Source organism: Corvus moneduloides, chromosome 25, assembly GCF_009650955.1.
Source record: "Corvus moneduloides isolate bCorMon1 chromosome 25, bCorMon1.pri, whole genome shotgun sequence".
Classification (NCBI taxonomy): Eukaryota; Metazoa; Chordata; class Aves; order Passeriformes; family Corvidae; genus Corvus; species Corvus moneduloides.
The window spans coordinates 2,867,994-2,892,467 of record NC_045500.1 but is presented as its reverse complement, the minus strand read 5'-3'; the positions used below and the strand labels follow the sequence as shown (position 1 = coordinate 2,892,467).

At 53.0% G+C, this 24,474-nt stretch overlaps 1 protein-coding gene across 2 annotated transcripts in view; it reads left to right on the top strand.

The window, feature by feature from the left end:
- The first annotated feature begins 711 nt into the window (after positions 1 to 711).
- LOC116455708 (opioid-binding protein/cell adhesion molecule homolog) overlaps positions 712 to 24,474 on the top strand; it is a 294,183-nt gene continuing 270,420 nt past the window's right edge. For both annotated transcript variants that reach the window (XM_032133915.1, XM_032133914.1), the window contains exon 1: positions 712 to 1,023. In XM_032133915.1, coding sequence (XP_031989806.1) covers positions 726 to 1,023 — 298 coding nt within the window. In that variant the 5' untranslated portion in view covers positions 712 to 725. The remainder of the gene's footprint in view (positions 1,024 to 24,474) is intronic.

The following is a 24,474-nucleotide window of genomic DNA, read 5'->3' as shown; positions in this document are numbered from 1 at the left end:
GCACGAGGAGCCGGTGCGAGCGTGCCCGTGTCCGTGCGCGGCTGCTCCCTGCCTCCCAGGGCTGCTCCCTGCATCCCGCGGCTGCTCCCTGCATCCCGCGGCTGCTCCCTGCATCCCGGGGCTGCTCCCTGAATCCGGGGGCTGCTCCCTGAATCCGGGGGCTGCTCCCTGCATCCCGGGGCTGCTCCCTCCATCCCGGGGCTGCTCCCTGAATCCGGGGGCTGCTCCCTGCATCCCGGGGCTGCTCCCTCCATCCCGGGGCTGCTCCCTCCATCCCGCGGCTGCTCCCTGCCTCCCAGGGCTGCTCCCTCCATCCCGCGGCTGCTCCCTGCCTCCCAGGGCTGCTCCCTGCCTCCCAGGGCTGCTCCCTGCATCCCGGGGCTGCTCCCTCCATCCCAGGGCTGCTCCCTCCATCCCAGGGCTGCTCCCTCCATCCCGGGGCTGCTCCCTCCATCCCAGGGCTGCTCCCTGCCTGCCGAGGCTGCTCCCTGCCTCCCGGGGCTCCCTGCCTGCCGCGGCTGCTCCCTCCATCCCGGGGCTGCTCCCTCCATCCCGGGGCTGCTCCCTGCATCCCGGGCACCAGCTGGTGCCGGGAGGGATGCGCGGGGGGTCGATGCCTGCATTTAACTCCCCGGTTGCGGAGCGAAGCCCGCAGAAGAGCGGGTGTGCGTGTGTCAGTCAGCATCCTGAGCCAATGGGTGCCCGGTAGGAGGTCTGCGCTCCCGATGCACGCACGGAGCCTGGTGCTCCTGCTGCCAGTTGTGTGCGAGAGTGTGTGCGTGTGCAAGGGGAGATCAGACACCCTGACTGCCTGTTCCCTTCTCTCTCCAGCTCGCCAACTCCGTCTCCCTTCCTCTGCAAACATTGGATTTAAACCTGCTCAGAATTCAGCGCAGAGGAAAAGCAGCGGCGGCAGCAGCAAGCAGCAAGCACAGCAGCCGCTCGCCTACCGCAGCTCCAAGATGTACCATCCTGCCTGCTGGATCGTCTTCACGGCCACCACTGCCCTGCTCTTCATCCCAGGTAGCGCAGAAAGCTTTTTCTCCAGCGGATGGGAGGGCAGGGGCTCGCAGGTGGGAGAGCCGAGCGGGGTCTGCGCGCCGGGGACCCGGGCTCGGCGCACATTGCGCACGAACGCGCACATGCAGGCAGGCAGCGAGTTGCTCTGCAGCGGGGGATTGCCCAGTGCTCCCAGTGAGGGGCTCCGAGAGCCGTGCTGGACCCCCAGGTGGGCACCGAGCCGCCGGTACCTGAGCGGTGCCGGCACCTACAGCCCCCGAGCTGGGGAGGGTCTGTCCCCTCGGGCAACCTCTGCCTCCAATGATGGGCTCATGCAGTTTTCCCCCTTCAGAGTTGAGCACCTGCTGTGCCCTCCCTCTTTTGAGAGCTGTCTTGCTATTCCCTGCGCTCCCCTCATCCGTGCTTCCCCGATTCCTGCCAGGCAAACTCGCTGCGTGCCCCTCGCTCCCTTTTACAAAGTGAAAATGAGCCCCCCGCCTCAATCCAGGCACCTGGGGAGGCCGTGCCGGTGCCGCAACCTCTGTGAACTGAGCGGGTGGCTCCCGAGATGTGGCTTGGCCTCGTCCCCACGGCTTGCCGGGGGGAGATGCTGGGTTTGGATCCAGCGCTGGCTCCGTGCTGATGCTCGCGGGGCAGCGAGCGCTGCATCCACCGAGGGTGGCGGTGGGGGTGGACAGCAGAGCTGAGCGCCGGGGGGAGCAAGTCACCGGCATATTTTTGATGATGATGTGCACTTTTAGCAGCTGGAAAGATTGTCATCCCTGTGCAAGCTGATGGGGACTGGGTGTTGAGGCTCGGATCCGATCTTAACCCAACGTGTGTTTTTCATGATAGCCGGGGAGAATTCTGCTGGGCTCGGGAGGGCAGGGAGAGGCACGGCTGTGATTTCAGCAGCTGCCCATGGTTTAGGGCTTTGCTGTGCAGGGTGGTGTGTGTGGCAAGAGGGTGAGGCTGGCGGCGAGAGGTTACTCGTGTCACAGCTGGTAAACAGCTCTGCCCACAGCAGTGCTGAACATGAGGATTCTCGGGCTAAAACTTGCTTGTGGAGGCTTCTGCCATGGGACCAGCCACATCCCAGGGTCCTTTGGAGCTGTCACAGTGCAACGTGAGCAGATCAGTGGGTACGAGACCCCCTGGAATGGGCTGGGTACCACTCCGTGGGATGGCAGGAGGCTGGGACGGGCATCAGCACTGGGGTCAGCGCTACTCCCCGGACTGAGCTTCGGCTGGCTGGGGAGCAGCGGTGGAGAACCCTTGACAGCAGAGCCTCGAGCTCCTCAGCAACACCAGGAACCAAAATGGTGCATCTGTATTTTAGCACGTGAGCACGAGGGAGCCGTGGCTGTCTGAGCTGCCTGACTTCGTGCACGTTAAGGGGATTTTTTGAAAATAGATCTTGAGCAGGACAGGGCAGGTGTGCCTGGTGTGGGGGCAGGCGTGCCTCAGCAGGGCTGCGCTGAGTAGAGCGCTGGCTCTTTCACCCTCTTGCTGGATGAGGTTCTGTGGGTTGGAATTGCAAAGAAATGGATGGAGGCAGCCGTGCGGGCCAAATGGGAGGACGTGTGGCACTTGATGGGCTGTCATCGAGATGTCCTTAAGCTGCAGGAGCTGGCAGAGGCCTGACAGGGCACATTTGCTGTTTGCTGGTGTCCTGCTGCAGTTTCCTCAGGATGTGGCTGTTTGGGCCAAGGCCAAGCCAAGGCCTGGGCTGGCTCTGGCCTCTGTGTGTGCCAGGGAAGGAAAAGGCCCCTGCAATTAAGCCCCTAGAAGCTTGGGAGAGGCTTCTTGTTCCACATTTATGCAGTTGTAGCTTTCCCTTCTTACTTCCATGAAGCAGCAATATCTGCTTTGGCTTTGGATGTCCCCCGAGCTAAACCAGCCCAGGGCTTTGCCTGGCTGGGCTCAGCCCTTAATCCATCAATCCAAACCCTTCTGCCTGCATTAGAGGAAGGGAAATACTCTGGGCTTCTTGGTGCTTTGCCTTCCTGCCCTGGATTTGAACTCCTCCAATCCTTTGTATTTGTGCCTGGCTTGCAGAGGTTGGATGTCTTCCCTCCCTGCCCAGCCTGTCCCAGCAGTAATTTCAGTCATGGAACACGAGTTGTGTTGGCAAAGTCATGGATGGCAGAGGGAAGGTGAATGGTCCCTGCTGCCTGTTGGACCCTCCACCTTCCCAAAGTGGGGTTTTTTTTGAGCTGTTTATTATTTGCAGGCGTAATCCCAAGGGTTTTATACAGGTGACGCTCCCCTGGGATATGCAGAGGCTGTTTCTGAAGAGCAAGCTCTTTCCCTTTCCGTTTTTATCCGAATCCTGCGGGAGTTTCACACGGGGTGGTTAAAGTGAGAAGGGAACCTGCTTTTAGAAGGTGTAATTAGAGTGAAGGGAAACATCACAACTTGAAGGCTCCTGCAGAAAATAGCATCACAAAGTTATTATTAGCCATAATAGCTTATTTGCCAGTTTTTCCTCTTTCTCCTGCTCCCAACCTCTGTCCTTCCCCACTTCTCTTATTTTTGTTAGGAAAGACGCATTTTTCCCATTGGGTCTCGTGTCGTCTCGTTACCAATTTACTCTCATGGAATCTAAAGACACAAAAGGTTAATGCAATAATGAAACCCTGACCCCTCTGGTCATGGAGAGCGTCTTACTCTGCAGCTTTTTATTTCTTTGTAAGACAAGTTTCTATCTAAAATAATTTTGAGGGCTTAATGCTGTTGTCATCTGGAGCCTTGGGGGAGGCAGATTCCTGGACATAGGTTGCTCTCTGAGGTAGGAAGGATGCTTAGGATTTTTAATGAGCCCAGCACTGCAGGATAGGGAGGTGAGTGGGTAATTTAATTGTCAAGCTGTTGGCAAACGCTTTGAGCTGCTGGGCATTGTGGGTGCTGCTGTTTTGAGATGAGGGTGGGCTGTGACGGAGAAGGAATTTGGGGCGGGGGGAACCTATTTGGCTGAGCTGCAGTTACAGGGTGACATCATGGCTCTACAGGTGGCAAAAATCAATGCTCATCAGCCTCTTCAGACATTTATATTGCTTCCTTTGCAGGCTGGGGGAAATTACTTGTCATGGCAGTGGCTCCTTTCAGAGGTCAGAAATGTGGCAGTGCAGGCAGAGATGGGCAATCCCGGTTTTCACTGCTCCAGGGCACTGGGTTCAAGGTGAAGCTTGTAGAGCTTGGGGTGTCCCCCTGTGCTCCCCCATCACCCTTGCACCCAGGACCTGCTTTCTGCATCCTCCCAGAGACTCTGTGCGACCTCATCTGTGCTGAGGCAGCCTGGCTTTGGTGGTGGTTGTAAAATCTGTCTAAATTTACAAGGTAGACATTGCAGGCATCAAAAACATCTTCCCATCCCTTCCCAAAGCAGTCCCTGTTGCAGGAGCACACTTTTCCCACTGCCTGTGACATGACCGTCACCTCTCTCCGGTGGGGGATGCTGGGCTAGTGGAGGGCTGCTGATCCCTGCAACTAAGCCTGAGAATAAGTACCTGGAGCACATTAGTTCTGCTTTAGTGTCATTTCAATATGAGCAAGAGGGGCTTAAAGGGATTTTCTGTCCTCTCCCAAAGGCTGGGGATAGGTGTGGATAAGGCAGTGCAACCATCAGTCTTCCACGAGCCAGGGAAGCTGCAGAAGATGTCCAAGCAGGATGGGGTGTGAGCCCAAAAACACTGTCTGGTCTTCCTCTGCCTCTGCCTGAGGCCTGGCCTGTAGTTTCCCTGTCAGAGGGTGGTTTCTCCATCCCCTGGCTCCCAGGACAGGGAAAAGGTCGGTGCTGGTCTCTAAGAGGAGGTTTTATTTCTGCTGGGGAGGAGCAGCCCTCGCTGTCATTTCCAAACGATGTGGGGAGGGAGTGTGATGGGAAAAGAGGCACACGCGACTCTTGCTCTGTGCAAAACCCCCCAGTGCAAGTTCCCAGAACAATTTGCCCTGGGGACTGTGGGTTTCGGGGCTGGTGGCTCTGGCAGCTGCCTTTCAGGATGCCCCAAAGTGCTGAACCTTGCTTTGCATTTTCCAGCAGCTTCTCTTTGACAGCGTCTCCTTTGTGCATTCCGTGGTTGCAGACGGCCGGGTGGAGGAGCTTTTGCTGGTGCGAATCCCTGTGAAAGACTGAAAAGGGAGAGATGTTTCAAAGGCACCGATGGGAGCTGTGTGCCTTAACTGACGCCTTTGAAAATCTTCTCCAAAGGCTTGAATATTTGGTTATGGTGAATTCTGAGCTGCATAAACAGCTGTGTTCGTATTTTACACTTGAATATGAAATTTGGAGTTTGTGCTTTGCTTGGTAAGAAACCGAAGTTGATGAGTGAGGCTGTTGGGGTGCTGCGATGAGCCCTGACCGGTTTGGGGGGAGCAGGGTACCCAGGAGGATCCTTCTGCTTCAGTCAGGTGAGGATAGAGAAAAGCTTGCTGGTTTTTATCTGTGATCTCCTTCACGACCCTGGGGTTACCCCCAGCTTTGCAACCCTGCCTTTTCCCCTCCCCAGTTAGGCAAAACTGGGCACTGATCCTGAACCCTTCTTACCTACGAGCATCTCCTGAGATGCTCTCGGCTGCTGGTGTGTGCAGGATGGGGAGTGATTTCAGCTGTCACACTTCTCCTCTTTGTTTAAACTTAAAAATAATAACAGCTTTGCTGCAAATCTCCTTGCCTCCCAGTCATCTTTGCCTAATGAAGGCACGGTACTTATAATTACCAGTGCGGCAACAGCACATAACAGAGTTGGCTTTGACACTTGCTGCTCCGTGGGTGGGTTTTTCCAGGGAGCTCCTCTTCGTTTTATGCTTAGAGGGAAGAAACACTTCCCTGCCTGCTTCTCCAAAGCTCTGAGATCATGTTTTCACCCTCTAAGGGTCACCAGGCAAGGTGGCTTGTCCGGTGAGGGTGGCAGGGGATGTGTCACCCCGAGCCCAGGTGTTGCAGGGTCTGGCTGGGTGGGAGCTGGGGATTCTCCCTTTAGTTCCACCTTAGGCTCAGACAGCTGAGGGCAGTGGTTTGGGACGCTCAGGTACTGCAGGGACCCATCAGTGTCGAGAGCCATCTCCTTGGGAGGAGCTGTTTTTGGGAAGTTGAACCTGTTGCCTGTGCGGCAGAGTCATGTGCGCCAGGGACACGTGTGAGATGAGGCAAGGAAGGGGGAAAAAGAGGAGATATTTTTAGGTTTACTTTTCTGTGTATTCAGCGCTAGTGAAAAGTGCTGGATTGACTGCTCTGGAGACTGAAGCGGGCTGCAAAGTGCAGGGAAGGGGCAGCCCAGGAAAGCTTCCCTGTGAGCTCTGTACTTCAGGATGGGATGCTGGGACCGGGACCTCAGCAGCTCAGACTGCCTGGACAGCAAAGCTAAGGGGGATGTCTGCAGTGTTGAGCAGAGCTGGTGCACTGGTGGGGTTTTCCAGAGGTTGAGGGATTCCCAGGAGAGCAGCTGGGGTTACCCATGCTTCATGTGGCTTTGTCCTGTGTGGCTCACCCCATGGGTTGCTCCTCCTGGCTCCTCAGCCACACGAGGACCAGCTGACCCTGCAGCAGGAGGGCTTGGGCTTCCATCTGGAACTGGCCTTTCCACTAACCAAACTTCCCAGGCATGCGTATTCCCATGCTCCTTGCAGAGGATGGAAGAAGAGGTCTTCATGCGGGGCTTTGGCCCTCAGAGCAGCTCCAAACTGGTGAAACTGGGCTGCGCCAGGCCGTTCCCCACATGTTTTCCGAGCAGTGTCCCCCTGCTGTCCCTTTGCCAGCCCTTTGCCTCCTCTCTCCCAACTCTTTACTTCTGGCTTTTGTTTCCTGGACTTGTTGCTATGCATGCAGCATGTGGAAGGAGCTCCAGCAAATATAGGCCACGCTTTGATTGTTCAGCAGGCTGGAAAATGATGATTATAATTTTTGACAGAAGGGAAGGAGGGGGAAGGAGATCTCTGGGCTTTCAAATCTGCTCTGTCATAAGCAGGATCTTGCAAGGGCCCTCTGATGACTTCTCCCGCCCCAAAGGAAATGGCGTTTGCATAGCAAGAGGGGGCTAGAGGAAGAATTCCTCTCTTCCCAAGGACAAAGCAGCACTTCTTTCACCAAGCCTTCCACCTCGCGTGGCGGTCCTGTCACACCACATCAGCCAAATGCAGTTGGTGTTGGCCGGTAATTGACTGGGAAGCATCCAAGAGAAACCTGGACGCTGCTTAAAGAATCCTCCTTCCTGCGAGAGCAGCACGCGGGGTGCATCCCTCGGGATGCAGAGGTGCTGGCAGAGCAGTGCCCGCAGAGCCAGCCCCGGGGGATGTGGGCGTTGAGGTCCTTAAAGCCAACCTGGAACAGTCTGGAAGCCCCAAAGACTCCATAGACTGGGACCCCACAGACTTGTCCCAAAGAGGCAGCTCCGTTTGGGGCCACACCAGCAGTGGACTTGTCTCATCACATTCCTGGGTGGCAGCAGAGCTCGTGGAGACCTTGGCTGCTCCCACTGTGCCCCTCCCTTACTCACCGCTCCCTTGGCATCGGCTGTGCAGTCCTCGCTGGATCTCCCCATTTATTTATTTCATTTAATGGCATTGGCTAATTTCCACTTCAATTTTTTTTTTCTTTTTGTTGTTTATTTTAATGCAATCACTTCTAATGAGGCTAATGACATTTAGTCTCTGTGGCGGTGCATTTTAATTTGGTCACTGAAATGTCAGCACACGGCAGCCTCCTCCTATCTCCCCGTGACAAAAGGCACCTCAGACAAAGGGGCTCTGTCCCCGGCTGTCCCTCGCCCTCCTTATCTCCTTCCTCCCAGGGATGGGCTAAGACTTTTGGCAAAGCCACCTCCTGCCATCCCCTCCTCTGCTGGCACAAGGGGAGCAGGTTTGGCTGCCAAGGGCTGTGAGGATGAAAGGCGAGGGCTGCCGGAAACTCGGGATTTTCAGGCGAGCCAGAGCCACGTAATTAATCAGATGTCAAAAGCTCTCAGCAAAGTTAGCTTTGATCGGCAGGGAAATCTGTCAAATAGGTCATTCTGCTGCCCCCGGTGCTTTTCTGTCTCGCTCTGCCCATAAGTCTACCTTGGCACTTCTCATTTCCATGGCAGAGGTGGGACCTTCCCTCTTGGAAAGCCGGACCAGCTTCTCCTCACCCGCACCAGGGCTGGTGCCATGGGCATTGCAGGGCTAGAAGTGGGAAAAAAGGGGAGAGGGCTGGGGTGGGAGTCATAGATATTTGGAGAGGTTGAGGTGCTTAGATGCTGCTCTGTGAATTTGGAGAGGGCTCTGGTCCAAGGTGGGGGGTCAGGAGCAGCCTAAACCCTGGGGGAGGTGGCACTGGGGTTGTGGGTGGCTGCACTGGACAAGCAGTGACTTCTCTGCCTTGTGTTGTACTTGAGTTTCTCAAGATGTTGAACCTCAGAAGCCTGAGCCATTTTGCTTAAGAATGAGTCCTTTTTTCTGCAATCTGGGTCCAAATGCAGCTAAATTTGATCTGTTCTCCTTTGATCTGTTCCTCCCTCGCTATTCTATGTACCAGGAATGGATGAAGATTAAAGTTTGCAGTTTCTGAGCAAACTAGGTTACTCATCACTGCACGATACCCAATTACCTGCTGATACCTCAGGAGTGAGAAGGTATTGATCCTGCTTGAATTTGAGCTTGTTGAACCAGAGACTCCGGATATTTCAAATCTGTTGCTGAGGACGTGCCGTTTCCTTCAGGAATCAAAGTGGGCTGCAGGCTCTGTTTGTGCACCACATGGGCTTGTGGGAGGAGGGTTTCTCCTCTCTGCCACAGGGGAGATGACCAGTAAGTGATAAATAATATTATCTGTACTCTCCACAGCACAGGAGGGATGTGGATGTAATGACTTTTGTGATGTGCCTGGGGAATATCTCAATTTTACTGGAAAGAAGTCCCCAGAAGCTGATACTTACCCCACATGGGTGGGTTTTCTGTGCCCTCTCTGCTCACCACCTCTTTGTGAGCACTGCAGGCTGCAGAAGTGCCTTTGATGGCATCTCCTGTGTCTGCCTTCCTCCTGTCTGTCGTGTTCCCAACCAGAAATAGCCCATCAATTCAAAATAAACCCAAAAATTCTTCCAAAATTACCTGGTGAGACGAGGCCGGGGGGCCTGGATCAAAACGTTTATTACTGAAACTCGGTGATATCAGGTCTCACTCTTACACAGTGGTTGTTTCCAGCAGATCTTAAAATACTTCACGGTGGAGAGAAATTTCATTGTACCTGTTTTTGTAGACAGGGGAGCCAAGGAATAAAGAGGGAAAATGACTTGCCCAAGGCATGTACAGAGACACGTGTTAAGAGACGTGTCCTTGCTGTAGCTCCAAATCTGAAGTGCGTTTTTCCTTGTGAAACAGTGGAGTTTGGCTTCCTGCTTTGAGAAACACAGGAGAAAGAGTGCAGGATCAATACATTGGGTGCTAAAATCTCTCTACTGCCCTGACAGGGAGCTGGAGCATCACCAGGATCTTGGACCCGCCCTCGGAGCACTGGGTGCCCCAGTTTGTGTCCTGGCAGGAGAGGCTGTACCACAGCTTAGGCAGTGATGTCTGGAAGTAGGAAACTGTGAATTCATGATCAGCCTGACTTTGTGAGTCGAGGGGCACCCTGTGCTCCTCTCCAGGTTGGCAGGAGGGCAGCGCATGATTGATCTCCCTGCCCTTTCGCGTTGTATCTTTGCCTGTCTTTCCCCTGAGGTTTGAGAGTGATGATCCCGGAGCTGAAAGCAGGAGATGAAGAGAGGAGAAATTCTCAAGCATGCTCTTCACTCAGCCCTTGGTCTCCAGATGGAAATACTCTTTGGAATTTCATGGAGAGCACACATTTGTCCTGTCAGTGCCTGCCCTACCTCGGCTCCGTGCGCTGCAGCATCCCCCGGCCGCTCTGAGGCCGGGAGCCGCTGCCTTTGCCAGCCACTCTGTATCCTCGGGATACTTTATCTTTATAAAGTCGCAATAAGTGGACAGTATAATATATTTCACTTTTAATAAGGTGTTGCCAGTTGCACACACTCCACAGAGCAATTAGTGTCAAAGGCAGCTAAGCAATGGCGGGCACCGTAATTCCGCTGTTTACCGGGCTGCAGGATTTATGGGCAGCGCCGCAGGAGCCGCGGTCACAGCTTGGCTGGAGGCACAGGAGGGGCCGTGCACTGGCTTGGAAACCACGCTCCGAGCTGCTCCGAGTCCTGGAACTCTTGAGAGAGTGGCAGGAATGAGCCACTTCTTGTATTTGGTGGCCCCCCAGTTCTGGGACTCTGAAAGGAGAGGCCGAGCCTGCTCAGATGTGCCAGCAGGGACAGGCAGTTGCTCAAAATTCCGACTGGCAGGATCCTCTTGCTCTTTGTGTGTTGGCCTTTAGGGCAGAGCTTTGAAATGCGATGTTTTCCTAATCAAGGAAGGGAATCACAGAATCACAGAATGGAGTGGGTTGGAAGGGACCTTAACACTCATCTCATCCCACGTCCTCACCATGGGCAGGGGCATCTTTCACTGGACCAGGTTTCCTGGCTTTGAACTCTTCAGGGATGGGGAGAAGTCTGGAGAAGTCTCCAGCGTCTGGATTAAAGGGAGACCCTGGGGCTTGATTAGCACATGGGCATAGTGCTGATGGTCTGACCAGTTGGGTGGAGACAGGACTGGAGAGGGGAATATTCAGGTCTGGGGGAGGCTTTTTTGCATCCTTGCAGCCTGTGAGGTACCTGGAAACATCCAGAGATGGTGGGGGACCGTACTCAGTGGTTCTGCTTCCCGTGAGTGTAACCCCATTTTCTATCCTGGGCATTTAGGACTTCTTACTTCACTTTTTTGGGGTTTTTTTTTAGCATCAGGGCATGTTGGGCAAAGAGCTTCAGTGAGCTCAGCTCAGGGAAGTGCTTATCCCTGCCTCCTTCCCATGAACTGAACATTCCCGCTTTTGTCTGGCGACTCTCTGATCATCACAGGCTGTACTGTGCAGTTTTTCTAAAGTCAGCCCATGTGCTGATCTCACTGCTGAGGCTGTCAGGCAGCTCCACCATCCTGCCAGAGCTCTCCTACCCAGATCTGACCAGGCTCGTGCTGCCACTCGTGTGTCCAGAGGCTTGACCCACGGTCCTCGGTTTTGTGGGAGGACAAAATGTGGTGTCACAGCAGAGTGGTGTGGAGGGAGGTGCTGCTGTGCCCAATGGATGGACTGGGCTGCAGATGCTGCAGAGTCAGTCCAGCCAGGATCTGCTGTGGGGAAGCAAACTCAGTTTGTGTCAGATGTGTCGGATCTGATTCCGAGGGTCTGGAATCAGCCCGGTGGGGAATGCACGAGCATGCAGCTGCTAACGAGCGAGGCGTTGTGCCAGGGATGTAGCGCTGGCTTCTGTGTCCCTCAGCTCCAGGTGCCATCGGCTCTGCACACCTGAACCTGCACCTCTGCTGGCATTTGCCACCCCAGCCCCGGGGATGTCTTTGCTCTTGGAGGGATCAGCCCCAGAATTTGGTTTTTAGAGCGAGCACAGGTGATATTGCTGAGCCCATGCCCATGCCAGATCCCCCATCCCCTGATTCTCAGTTCAATAAAGTACCTGTTTCTTGGGTTTGTTCTCCGAATTGAAAACCTTCCATTTTCACACCTCTGTAATTGGTGCTATCTGTTGAGAGAAACTCTGCAACTCCAGCCAGCCAAGGTCAGGAGGAGCTGAATTGAATTAAAAGGAGCAGAAATTGGTTCGAGGTGGGCAGAGGCCTGCAGGGAGAACTATGCAATTTCTCTCCTCGGGGCTCCTGATGAGCAGAGCAAGAGGCAGCTTCCCATCTCTGCCCATGGGGGGCTGACACTGGCCCACCCGCACCTTAATCTGCACACCGAGGTAGGCACCTCTCAATTGAAAACAAGGAAATAAAACCCAGCATCTCCTCCTTTCATCTGGCCAGCAGGCCAGGGCTCTGCTCCTCTGGCTCCTTGGCCAGGATGCTGACAACTGTCACTGAAATGACCTTGCCGTGATTAAATACAGCAGGAAATTATGTTTTTAATAAAAAACTAAAGCTGTGATACAAGCTGACAGCTGGGAGATTTGAGATGCTATGTGTTAATCCTACCTTTATCTTAACCCCAGGCTGAAAACCCCTTGTGCCTTTGGACTGAGTTAAGGGTGAGCATCCTGGCCTTTGGACCACGGTTCCCCAGCTCAGTCTCTGCTGGCTTAGGCTGGTATAAAACCAGAGCAATTTCAGCCAAAGATAGTGGATTTATAGCCCTATGGCAAAGCTACGGATGGAAAATGTGCTGGGAAGTGCCAGGTGTGGAGTTGTCTTAGGGGAATAGATGGGATGCTTACGGCTTTTACGGAGCCTCTTGGAAATTTTCCCACATTTTTTTCCCCATGAAAAATGTTTATTTTGTTATCTTCACTCACAGAGTGCAGGCGCACTCTTTGCTTGGCTCTGGGAAGCTTGCTTATCTTGAGGATGCTGTTTCGAGGAGGAGGAGGAGCCCCAGCTGAGGAAGGGAGTGCTGTGACCTTTGATCCCTGTGTTGCCCTTATCCCTCAGCCCGCACAGAGCTCTTCCCCAGGCCAGGCTGGGCTGGCTTTCTCTTTTGCAGCTCTTCTAGTGGGTGTACAATTAGTTTTTACAAGGGATTTGGCCCCAGGTCTTCCCCAGCCCAGCTAAATATCCTTGGCTCTTCAGAACCAGAGCTGCTCTGGCTTTGGTGCTGGCTTGGTGAGCATTCAGAGTAGAGTGGCTCCAACAGGACAGCGCAGAAAGGGGGAGATATTTCAAATGGTGAAATTTCAGGCAACAAGGGAGCAATTTTCCACCCACTTCTGAGCTGGAGCAAAGCCCTTCCAGTCTCCCTTTCTGCTGCTCCCCAGCTGGGCTGGCACCAGGGATGTGCCATTTATTAGAGGCAGTAAGAAGGCACGTGGCCAAGGTAGCCTTAGAGGATGCCAGGCGCAGTGCCCTGCCCGTCCAGCTGTTCAGAGGATATCTCCAGCCCCATTTTTCCCCCCAGGGTACTCGTGCTCATGGCCTCGCTGTCCCCTGCTCTGTCCCCAGGCAGGAGAGGAGGCAGTGGCACGGCTGGAGCTGGCCTAGTGCCCTGTAGGCGCCCCGGGCCCCCTGCTCTGCCTCTCTCGTAATTTATACAAGCGCAAGCCGATGTTCCCTTTTAAATTGACAAAGGCAGAGACTGGAGCCCGGGAAGCCCTCTGACCCCGGAGCCCTGGTCCATGAAAATTACAGGCGCTGTACAGCGCGTTTCCTCTTGATGTACTTGCAGTGGGGAGATGCTGGTTAATTTGCCAGGACTCAGAGGTGACCCGGGTTTAATAAAGAGGATTAATGGATTTGAGCTAAAGGTCTCAGCTGTTTGGAGCTGATAGCCTTCTCCTTCGAAGACACTCTGGCAAGGCACAGGTCAGCCTCCTGCCGGGAGAGGCGGGGGCAGCTCTGCTGGAGGAGCGCTGCTGTGTGGGCAGGGCATTGCCTCGGGGTTAATTAGCAAACCCAGGTACCCCGGCCCATCTCCCCCAGCTGGGCAGGGCTGATGTGAGGCTGCCAGCCTGCCCTGGGTCCTGCCTGTCACTCCTGCAGTGGAGCAGGGAGGCTGGTGCTGCCCAGGGATGTCCGCTTCCCACCTCCCAGGCACGTGTGCCACCCTTTAGGAGGGACATGACCGCGCAAAGGGCATGAGCAGCTGGGACACAGAGCTTGTGCAATGCCTTCTACTCCAGTTTTGGGATTCGATGCTGAATTTGGGCTCAGAGCCCTTGTTTCAGCAGCTTTCCCTGTGGCTGGTTTAGGATGGCAGTGCCCTCCATGCAGTGGATTCCCAAAGGCAGGGCTGATCGTACCGAGGGGAGTTTGTGCTTTGTACCGAGTCCAGTGATTTACACTCTTCCTCAGGGAAGACAGGCAGGGTTTTAGCGATGGGGATGGTCACACCAGCAGACCCTAAAGCGGTGGGCAGCTGGGGAGCAGCAGAGGAGGTGGTTTGGCTCAGGGCTGGACCCCTGAGCAGTGTCACCGCTGGGTGTGGGGATCGAGGGAGGTTGGAGAAGGAGATTTTGCCTGGAGGATGCACATGTGAGGTATGACAGGGCTATGGGGGACAGGAGCAGCCTGAGAGCAGTTTGTCTTAGCAGATCCATGCTGCTCTCCCCTCTGGAGTCCTCCTGTTCTCACAAGGGTTAACGACAGTCCTGTGGGAAGGATCCCACGGGGCTGGCAAAACCCGTGGCAGGAGTGATTGGCTGCCAGGGGCTGTGCTGGGGAAGAGCTGAGCCGCTGCCATACCCCCCTGCTCTGCCTTCCCACTTAATGTTCCCAGCACGCAGAGAGCAATGCATTCCCCGTAGCGTCCCGCTCCCTGGCCCTGGAGTCTCTGGCGATATTCCCGTAATAAGTAAGTGGAGTACTTTGGACAGGAGCAGCCAGGGACTGGGCCAGTTTCCCTGCCGGGAAAATGCATGCACGATCAATGCAATCAACTTACCCTTCAGGTCCTTTTTGGGTTGGGTGGAAGAGATGCTCTGACTGAAACCCATTTATTGAGTGGAGAAGGTGCAATGGAATTACAAGCTGTAGCTTTTATCAGCTCCTGGCTTCTGCCTTGTCTTTTCCTTATCCAACAGAATGCTGAGTGTTATAAAGCATTATTGTCTTAAAACCCCATTACTCCTCATTTCAGAGGGGTGGGTAAGCACTCAGTGATTCATCCTTTGCCAACTACAGGTGGAAGTGTTCAACAGGAGGTCCTGGTGTGGAGCCGGAGTATTATTTATCCCTCGAGGACTGGGCACTGACCTCTCTTAGCTCTCTTGCTCATCAGGGGATTCCAAGTGAACAATTCCCTTGCAGAGCTGAGCATCAAGTCAGAGCCAAAACCATTTGTGCTCCTCCCAGTGCATCCCACAGCTCTTTAGGACAGGAAGGGAAGGTATTTAACGTGTCATGGAGAAATAACGTCCAGGAGCTGGAATGGATGATTCAGCAAATGCACTTAAGTGTGATGCCCTGTTTTAATGGATCCTGATGTGCTGCAGGATCCCAGGTGGAAACCCTGGAGGGAGTTTGTGGGGGTGTCCATGGCTGCACAAACTCTGAATATCATTAGGAATGAGGTCAAATCTTGCACATCTGTGCATGTGTTTTGGTCACTTCGGGGTGATGATGGCAATATTTTTTGGTCTGGATAGCGTGTGACTCGTGGGGAATTTCTCCCTCTGTAAACAGGCCTATTTTCGAGTAACTGCTGAAATGAAAAAAAGGAAAAAAAAAACCAACCCAGAAATTGTGGGTGTGCTGTCATTTAATCTCTTTAAACCAGCCACCACAGAGGTCAGGGCAAGAGCCTGTCTGGCAAATAATCTTTAATGCTCACAGGCGGCTAGGGCTTGGGGTTTGTCCCACTCCTGCTTCCTCCAGTAAGGAGCATCACCTCTGTGCCATCCTCTTCCTCGGGAGCTGTGTGAGCCGGCTCCTGGCACGCTGTGTCCCGGCCTGGCGCGGTGAAGGATTCCTGATGTGACACGAGAGATCCGGCTAATGGTCCTGCGCCGCTTCCCTGGATCCGGGGGGGGGTGGGCACCGAATTTAGCCGGGCGGTAGCTGGGCAAAGAGTCTATTTCGGTCAGCGCCGGGGCCTCTGCCGGGCGCGCAAAGAGGAGCGCTCTGGTCCCGCAGCCCCTTCCCGAGGCTGCTTCCCAGGAACGCCCTGGCTCTGGATGCAAAGAGCCGCTTTGCAGTCAGGTCAGGCGCGTTCCGCGGAGCTCAGCGCTGAGCAGTCCTCGCCGAGGAGCTGGGGGTGCCGCAGCGGGGACCCCCCTCTGCAGCGGGGCCTCGCAAATGAGCCCGGCTGCAGCGGGGCTGCTGCCTTAATGCAGTCAGCCGGCATTGTCTTCCCCGCGCTCCGCCTGGAATTTATCCCTGGGATGGCCATGTATTATTTAACTCGGCGCTGGAGATGCTCTTCTCGGGAAGGCGCCGGGCAGAGCCTCCCGAGCTCCGGGTTTTGCCTGGCAAGTGAGCAGAGCATCGCCGTGGTCTGACCCTCCGGCCCTGTGCTGCTGCCGTGGCTTTTCCCGGGAGAGCTCTCATCCCGGGCAGCAGACGTAGCGCGAAATTGCTGTTCACCCCTGCAGCAGGAGATTTAATTATCATTAGCTGAGCTTGCACAGCTCCACGTGCTGTCGTGCAGCTGCAAGTTTAGCTGGGCCTTTTAAAAATCCAGCTGCAATACATTTATTTCCCCCCTCCCCCCCTCCCGCTTTTTTTCCTTGTGTTTTTATTTTGTTTTACTTTGCCTCACACAAAAGCTTTGCTTTTATGTTTTGGGTCAATTTGGCAGCCTCTGAGCGCAGTGCACGCTCGGAAAGGGCGGAAAATGAGTATTTCAAGGAGACTTGCAGCCAGGCAGAGCAACCTGTGGGCATGTTTAAAATCTGCAAGTCCCATTCCCAGGGATTGGGTGGTTTTTGCAGGATTTGGCATTTATTTTATAGCTTATCAATTACAGTGGGGGAAAGGAAAAAAAAAAAAAGAAGTGCTGAAAAATACTCTTTTTCTTGAGAATAGGAGTCAGGGTCATGGTGGGTGTGGGAGGAAGGGGAGAGATCGCCAGGGAATTTCCCCCTGCGGGCTGGAAAAGTCAAACTCCCTGAATTGCCCAAGATTTTCCATTTCTTTTTAAAGACTCCGGCTGCCTGTGCAATGAGCTGGCAAAACCCAGCCCAATCTTCCACAAAACTGCTTCTTTTTAGCAGAACTTTGTTTCCATCAGCATTTCCAGCAAAACTTTATTTTTTAATGCCAAATTGGGTTTTTTTCCGCCAAAAATCCCCCTTTTCTGGGAAGTCCTGGACAAACCCCCATTCTGTGGGCCAAATTCCTGGCGTGGTGACCTTTCCCCATGACTTTTCCCATCCCGGTCCCACCCAGCCCTGGAAGCTGCTTTCCCCCCCATTGCCAATAAAGGCAAACAAAAATTAAATCTATAATTATCATTACTAATTCCACTTAATTAGTCACAAGCCAGCAGCCAAATTGGCTTTCTCATAATTATCAGATAAGCAGTAAGCACATCTCATAGATTATAATTAACACTGCTTAATTAAAATCTAATATACATACACCCTTTCCTCAACATATGCCTAATTGGGTTCACAAACAGAGGGGGTGTGAAGCCCCCGTCCCTGTTGCTCCCCCAAAGATTTGTTGGATGCCACTTTTGTGTTAAGTAGGTGGCACGTGGGATGTTCTTCCCGTGCTTTCCAACACCTTGGCTTCAAAAAAAGTGGTGAACTCACACAAGACGCTCTCCCGACTTCTCTATTTTTTCTTATTATTGTTATTGCTCCAGCTGTGACCTCTCCGTAATCCCCCGTCGACGCTGGGCTCTGCAATAATAAAGCAGCTTGAATAAATTACGCTTTCAAAGGCGAAGGCCGGATTTTGGCGCAGAGCTCTGGAAATTGATGTCTCTCTTACTCCTTCTTTTCCTGAGTGGGGTTGGGAGACGCTCTGAGGCTGCAGTGAGGCTTTGTGCATGGAGGGAAACTCTCAGACTTGTTTGCACCCTGCCTGGTCATTGATACCTCACTGAAATCTCATTGATACCTCACTGAAGTGGCCCGGGTGGCACATCAGGGATGTCAAGGAGGCCCTGGGTCCCCTCCAAGCCTTGGTTGAGGAGTTGATGCTCCCAGGTGAGAGCCCACACACGATGGTTAACGTGCTGGGGGGAGGGCGATGCTTTTAGCTCCTCTTTCCCTGGATGGGGAACCCAGGTCTGAAAGAGCACAAGAATCGTAAGGGGCCACCAAAGCTTTGGTGTCCCCTTTGCAAGTGGCCTGACTTGTGAGCAGGGCACCGCCTGCCAGCACGGCTGCCACTGCCTGACCTTGGGGCAATAACTACATTGTGTTCCAGGTAGCTGTGCTCCCATTCCCAGATAAATTCTCTCCTGTTTAGCTGCCTGAGAGAAGCAGAAACTCCTGATAGTGCTGATTATTAATGAGATCATTTGCCTGCCAGTTTTTGCTGAGCTCATATCTGACTGGGGAGTTGATTCACTGTGGGAGATTTACAAAATGTGATTTCCCTCTCAGAGATGCTGAGCTGAGCTCCTTTAGCCGGGATGGAGGGGGCTCCTTCTCTGGGATTTAGTCCTGGCGAGGGCTCCTGGCTGCAGTGCCAGGGCTGGCAACCCTTCCTTCTGGGCACGACAGGGATGGGGCATTTTGAGCACCAGTCCTTGAGGATGGGGGCTTCCATGTCCGGAGGATTGCAGCTGTGGGTGATGCCAGGGCATCCCGGCATTCTGTGATGTCAGCTCATCTCCAAAGGCCTTTAATGCGGCGGCTGTGGAAAGGGAAGGGAAGGCTTGGCACGTGTTCCAGCATCGGGGGAGGATTTGCGGATTAGAGACGTGTAATTGTATGTAGTGCATGACAAAACAAAATAAGTGGCAAAAAGAACTCAGTCGTATTAGGGATTCAAAGCGAGCGTTAAGCTTTTCTACATTAAGGGAGAAAAAAATAGCCAGGAAAATGCACGAGGCAAAATCCCCTTTGCTTCGCGCTCCCGCTGCACGCTGAGGTGCAGCCTGGCTGCAGGAGCTGCGGGATGAGGGATGCTCGCCATCCATGGGAGACAGGGGCCAACCACTCCTGAAAACTTTTCCCTCCCAGCTGCCAGCCTTGGATGGATTTGTTGGCCGGGGACAGAGGAGCATTTGGAAAATGAAGGCGAAACAGGGCTGGGGCTTCCTGGCTGATTTTCCTGGCGATGCTGGAATGCCACGAAGGAGCCAGGTGCGCTGAGCTGTGGTGGTGGCTGAGCCCCCTCTCCACACCGTCCCCGTGCCGTGCGGTCGAGCATCTCCACAACCGCTGCTTGCGAGGTTCTCGCCCGCCCGTGTGAGGCAGCTGGAAGCTTTTGTCCGTGGGGATTTCTTGCCATCATAAGATCTTCCCAGATTAAGTAAATAATTTCACATTAGCTTAATTAAGTCTAATAGACTCATTAGTTCACTCTTTGCGCACGTTCCCGAGGGAGGATGGCCGGGAACCGTGAAGAGTTACTGCGGAGAAATCCTGTGGCATCTGAAAGGCAGGAGCCGGCAGTGGGAGCGCTGCTCCTGGGTCAGGGTTGCCTCTAGGAGGTTCAGGAATTAAAAATTTCCATCCTTGTGGTGACTTGAATCATGGCCAGGTCTTTTTTGTCCAAAATGCTGCTGGGTTTTGGGCTGGCTGGTGGCTCAAGTGTGGCTGTGTTGGTGGGTGCGGTGCCCCGAGCAGGAACGTGGTCCAGACCATCCCCTGGTGCCACAACCGCCTCTGTGTGCTTGGGAATATCTTGTCCTGCTTGGAACAGGGTGGCTCCATCAGATCAGTCTGGCAGTGCCACAGGGGCATGCTTTGGAGTTTTTTGATGCTTTTGCAGCATTTTTCTTCCTTCTCCCACTACCAAGAGGTTTCTAAGCCCACCATGCTCCGAAGGGTGGGGAAAAGCAGGGGCTCCTGATGCAGGGGCAGGGTTGGGATGGTCCCTTTGGCTGCTGCATGGGATGGCAGGAGTGGCTCCTGGATGATGATGTGGGACATAGAGTGACGGGTGGGGGACAGAAGCTGAGCAGAGAAGCAGATGTGTGGGGAAAAAAGGCTGTGGCTGGCCTGGACAGAAGGTGGTGGGGAAGGGAAGAGCTGATGGAAGCTAAAATCTGTGTGTGTGCCAGAGCTGCCAGAGTGGGAATGTGTCTGTTTGCAGCCAGGGGAGATTTTGGCTTTTCTCTTCCCTGGTGGTGTGTGGGACTGAATTATACTGCGGTGTACAGGGCATTTTTATGATGCATTTTAAAGTTACATCAAGGCCATTGAGAGCATATGGGTAGGTGACCTCTTTTTTGCATTTGCATAAATCTAAATAAATAAAATAAAATTGAGAGCGGGAGGCAGGGACCTGCAGATCTCTTCATTCCGTTGGCGTGTTCCTATCTCCCGCACACAATGCTGAGGAGCAGAAAGCACAGAAGCCCGAGGTAGACATCTGGTTTCCCTTTCAGAAGTGTTGCCTGTTCTTTATTTATAAAGAAATTATTGTATTTAAAGCCAATACTCATCTCTTGTACCAGCAGAGAGCAGAGATAGATGGATAGATTAGAGCAAAGTGGGTTGTGCATATAAATGGAGGTTAATTTGCTGACTCTTTGGAGAAGTGAAACCTGGCTGAGAGCTTTGGAGGTTCCTGGGGGTGTTTTTACCTTCAAAAGCAGCGTGAGAGGAGCCAGTCCTGGCCAGGGGGATGCTGAATCACGGCGTGCTGGGTACCATCCTCATTCCTGCATGGATGGAGGGAGAAGGGAGAGCCAACAGCATCCCCTGGGCATCGGAGGGGACAACCTCCCCTCTCCTTGTGGCTTTGGCATTTGCCCCTCCGCACCCCACCCACAGCATTTCTCTTTGCCTCACTCTACCTGGGCAGCAGGATTTGGTGCTGGCCGTGCAACAGCTCCAGCAGGGATGGGAATGGGAAGAGAATAGATTGAAACGCTAAATATACCCAGCAGGAACCAGCTGGAGCTGGTGGAAACCTCAAGCGTGCACATAGAGAGGAAGAACACAATGTTTCATTTGTTTTGTTTTATTTCACAAGAAAAATCTTCACAGCCCAAACTGTCACTTTGGAAGTAATTTGTGGCTGAGGATTTCAACACCCACTCCAATGATATTTTATTCTGACCCTAAACAAAATCAATAGGGTTTTTTTTCCCTCCTCCTTTTTCTTCTTCCTTGAGAAAACAGTATTTTTCAGCTCAGTGGAAGGAGAAAATAGATTCTGCCCAGTGCTGTTAAAAAGATATTATAACCAGTGTCTCTGGAAGTGTAAAAAGTACATGATCTAATATGTCTGAAGCAATTTTGAAAGGCTGCTTTATTTAGGATAATGGAGAAGCAGCAGTAAACCTCCTAATCTTCCAGGATAAGGAGTCTAGCAGGAGGGATCCGAGCTGCAGCGTTGTGCCCTGGCTGCTTTTTTTCCCCTGTCAGAGCCAGGGCTGAACACTGAATGAAGCCCAGGGAGGGGGGGCGGCTCCTATTTTGGGTCTGTAAAGCCCGTGAAGAGGGGAGAGGGGCTCTGAGACACAGGAGCATCCCTGGAAGGGGTTAGGACAGCAGGGATGCTGGTCAGGGATGTGTCTGGCACCACTGCTTCTGTCTTTTCATGTTCCCAACCTCTGAAAGCAGAGAGGAGCCCTCAGCAATATTGTCCCCATTGGTTGCCCTCCTCAGGAATTACAGAAAATCTTGTTTGTCAGAAGGGAGGCAAAAAGGAAAAAAAAAAAAAAGAGGAGTCTGATGAATTTTAAAATAAATTATAAATTATTTTTTTAATAAATTATGAATACATTTTCTCTGTCAGGATTTGAGGCTCTCTGCTCTGATCAAAAAGTTTCCGAGTGTGTTCTCTCCCCACTTAGTCAGATGTAGATGTGTGCATTTCTGCTCCTGATTTGATTTTATTTTATTTATTTTGATGAATTTTTTACTGCACCAACAACAAATACTTTGTTTGCTCTTGACGGGCATTGGGGAAGAAGACTTTTGAAATGCTGCTCAAACACTTCACTTGCAATCAGGGTGAGCACTCTGAGGATGCTCTGTGCCTCCACAGCCCCTTGGGCACTTGGCCAGGGAGTGGGAGAGGCAGCAGGGAAAGGGTGTGGAGGACCAGGGAGGGTGGATGGAGCTGGTGCAAGGTGGGCTTGGTGTGCCCCACCAGCCCCAATGCAACCGAGGCTGCTCGTGGTGTAAAAACAGTTCTTGAAGGGCTTTCCAAAGGTCTAAATCCTCTGAAGGAATGAGATGCAGTGAGTGATGCACTTCCCTGGGTGGTTTGCATCCTCCTGTCCCCATGTCCAAGCTTCCACGTGTCCAGGTTTTGTGTCCGTGCCAGATTCTGGCTCTGCTCAGGTGCAGGTAAGGACCTGGCTCCTTACAGAAACTTCTGCTGCCACCCAAAACTGCTGCCCAGCATCACATCCTTGGGCCACTCGTTAGAGTGGATAAAAGGGCTGGGATTAGCCTTCCCTTCAGAGGACAACACGGCAATCACTCTTGTAGATTTTAATTAAAATGTTTAATTACGCACAGCTCCAGCAGGCAGAAAAGTTAACACCGATCCTGGCCGGCCCCCAGGCTTGGGGTTAGTGGGAGAGGAGGAGATGGGCACGGAGGAGATGGCTTGAGCTGCCCATCAGTAACACGATGGACTCTCTTCAGAGCGTTCAGAAGGGCAGGAGGTGAACAAAGTCACAGGGCCAAAGTCACAAGGACAAAGTCACAGGGACACGTGTGCTGCTTATTCATTTCTCCCTGGTCCAGTTAGCGGGGAACGGTAGCTTCCTTGGATCTCCTGCAGCTGGAGGTTGGTTCATTTCCTTTTTCATAGCAGTGGCTCATCTTCTTCATCCTGCACACAACCCCCAGGTCCTTCTCGCAGCGCTCCTGCTCGGCTCATCCCTTCCCAGTCTGTTCCAGTGTGTGGGATTATCCTGCTCCAGGTGCTCAGCTTGGCACTCCGCTTGATGTCATAGATACTCTTCAATATTTTGAAGAACACAGCTGCTCCTGTAAAAACAAATCCCTGAAGTCTGTTGAGGTGTTTAAAACTCACTTTCCATATGGAGGTCTCTGGGATAACAGTGCCTGAAGAGGCAGCGGAGCCAAGGCAATGGCTGGACTAATTGGCTCATGTTAATCGTACTAGGACAAGAGGGATCAGCAAGGCAAGACCTCTCTGTGCTGGGTTTGGAGCCCTTTTGTCCCTTGCACAGGTCTTCCATGAAGGTACATCCCAAAAAAGCATCAGAAATCAGTTTCTGAAATAATCAGCGAGGAAGGAAGGAAGGAGCAGAAAAAATAAATTGGTGCAATGTACAGCCTTTCTCCAGGGAGCAATTACCAGCCTGAGAAAAAGCTCTTGGTGCTGCACTCCCTGGAACACCTTTCATGTGTGTGCATCCTGTTGCTGCTGGTCCCACAGCAGCAGGGACAGGAGGAGCCGCCCAGCTCCTCCAAAAACCTCCCCTGAGAGCATGGAACTCCTCCCTAAAGCCTCACCCTATTCTCCTTAGCCTGAAGGGGAAGGGAAGCCAGGAGATCCCCAGGAATACAGGGAGCTGTTGGAGGACTCCAGCCTTGGCTTGCTCTGCTTTTATCCCAGGATTCTGCCTCCTGCTGCTTTCCACAGGGGCGATTCCGACCCCCTTCACTCTTTGTAGTGGTTTTCCTCCCACTGCAAAATTCCGTTTTGTCTGAGCTGTGTGAGGCAGCAGAGATACCCCTGATTCCTGGCCCCTTTCTGTCCTGCTGCAGTTTGGGATTATCCTTACCTCATTCCCGAGATATTTCCTCCACGATGCACCACTCTTGTCTCATGATGCGTGTCCAGGAAGCCACACATCTGTTAACTTCACTAATGCCTATTAGGATTTGAGCCATTATCTTTATTTCTAAGTGTTTTCCCTTAACAGACACTCAGTGTCCTGACATAACATGGGAGGTGCTGTGTTAAAGCTCCATCTTTCCAAGCTTTGGAGAAGGGATGCTCTGGGAGGGCTGGGCTTTAGGACTCCTGGCAGTGGGGTGAATTCTTCATCTGTGGGTGATAGTTGTCACCTCAGAGCTGGTGGGCAGGTTTATTGAGGAGCTGAGGAGCTTTTCAGCAATAGTAATAAAGTACCAACCCACGAGAAGCTGAGATTGCAGGGAGCAGCAGGACTGAGAGGATTGGAGCTACCAGCTGGAGAGCGATGTGGTCTTATTATCCCATTAACACCTCGTGGAGCTGGGGAATATTTAGCTCTGGTTAGCAGGAGCCCCAGGGTGAGCAGCCAAGGGTTTCACAGCTCATGGTTCGGTGTGAAAAGCCAGGGCTCACCCCGAGCTGAGGAGGCAAACGCCGTCCCCAGTCCCCGGCGATCCCCGGTGCCAAGGTCGGCCTTCTCCATCTCCAAGGCAGGCTCCTCTGCTTCCCCTCTCCATGGCGATCGCTGACGTGTTTATTTCTCTGATTAATGAACTCTGCAAATTAACCTCCTCGCTGCTCTATAATTGCCATTAAGGCTTCAAAAATCACTTAAGCGTTTCCGGCGCTGGCGAGCCCATTCCGTTTGGCCGGCCAGCGCCGCGTGCTGATTGCAGGGAGATAGAGCCCGGCTCCTGACCTCCACGTTTACAATTAATTATTGCATTCAGCACCCAAATTACCCCCACTCTCCACGTGCTCAGCTTTATCTCTCTGCACACACAGGCTTGGCTTTTAATTAAAGGTCCTTCAAATTAAATGAAAACAAATTCAATTATTGCCTCTCATTGGAACAGCTCACTGCAGACTCCTGACTATACTTCTTCTGTGGAGAACCTGGAGACTGCTGGTCTCCCATAATCCAGTCTGACTAAATTTGCCTGATCTGCTGTTTTCCTTATCATCACTTGAGCT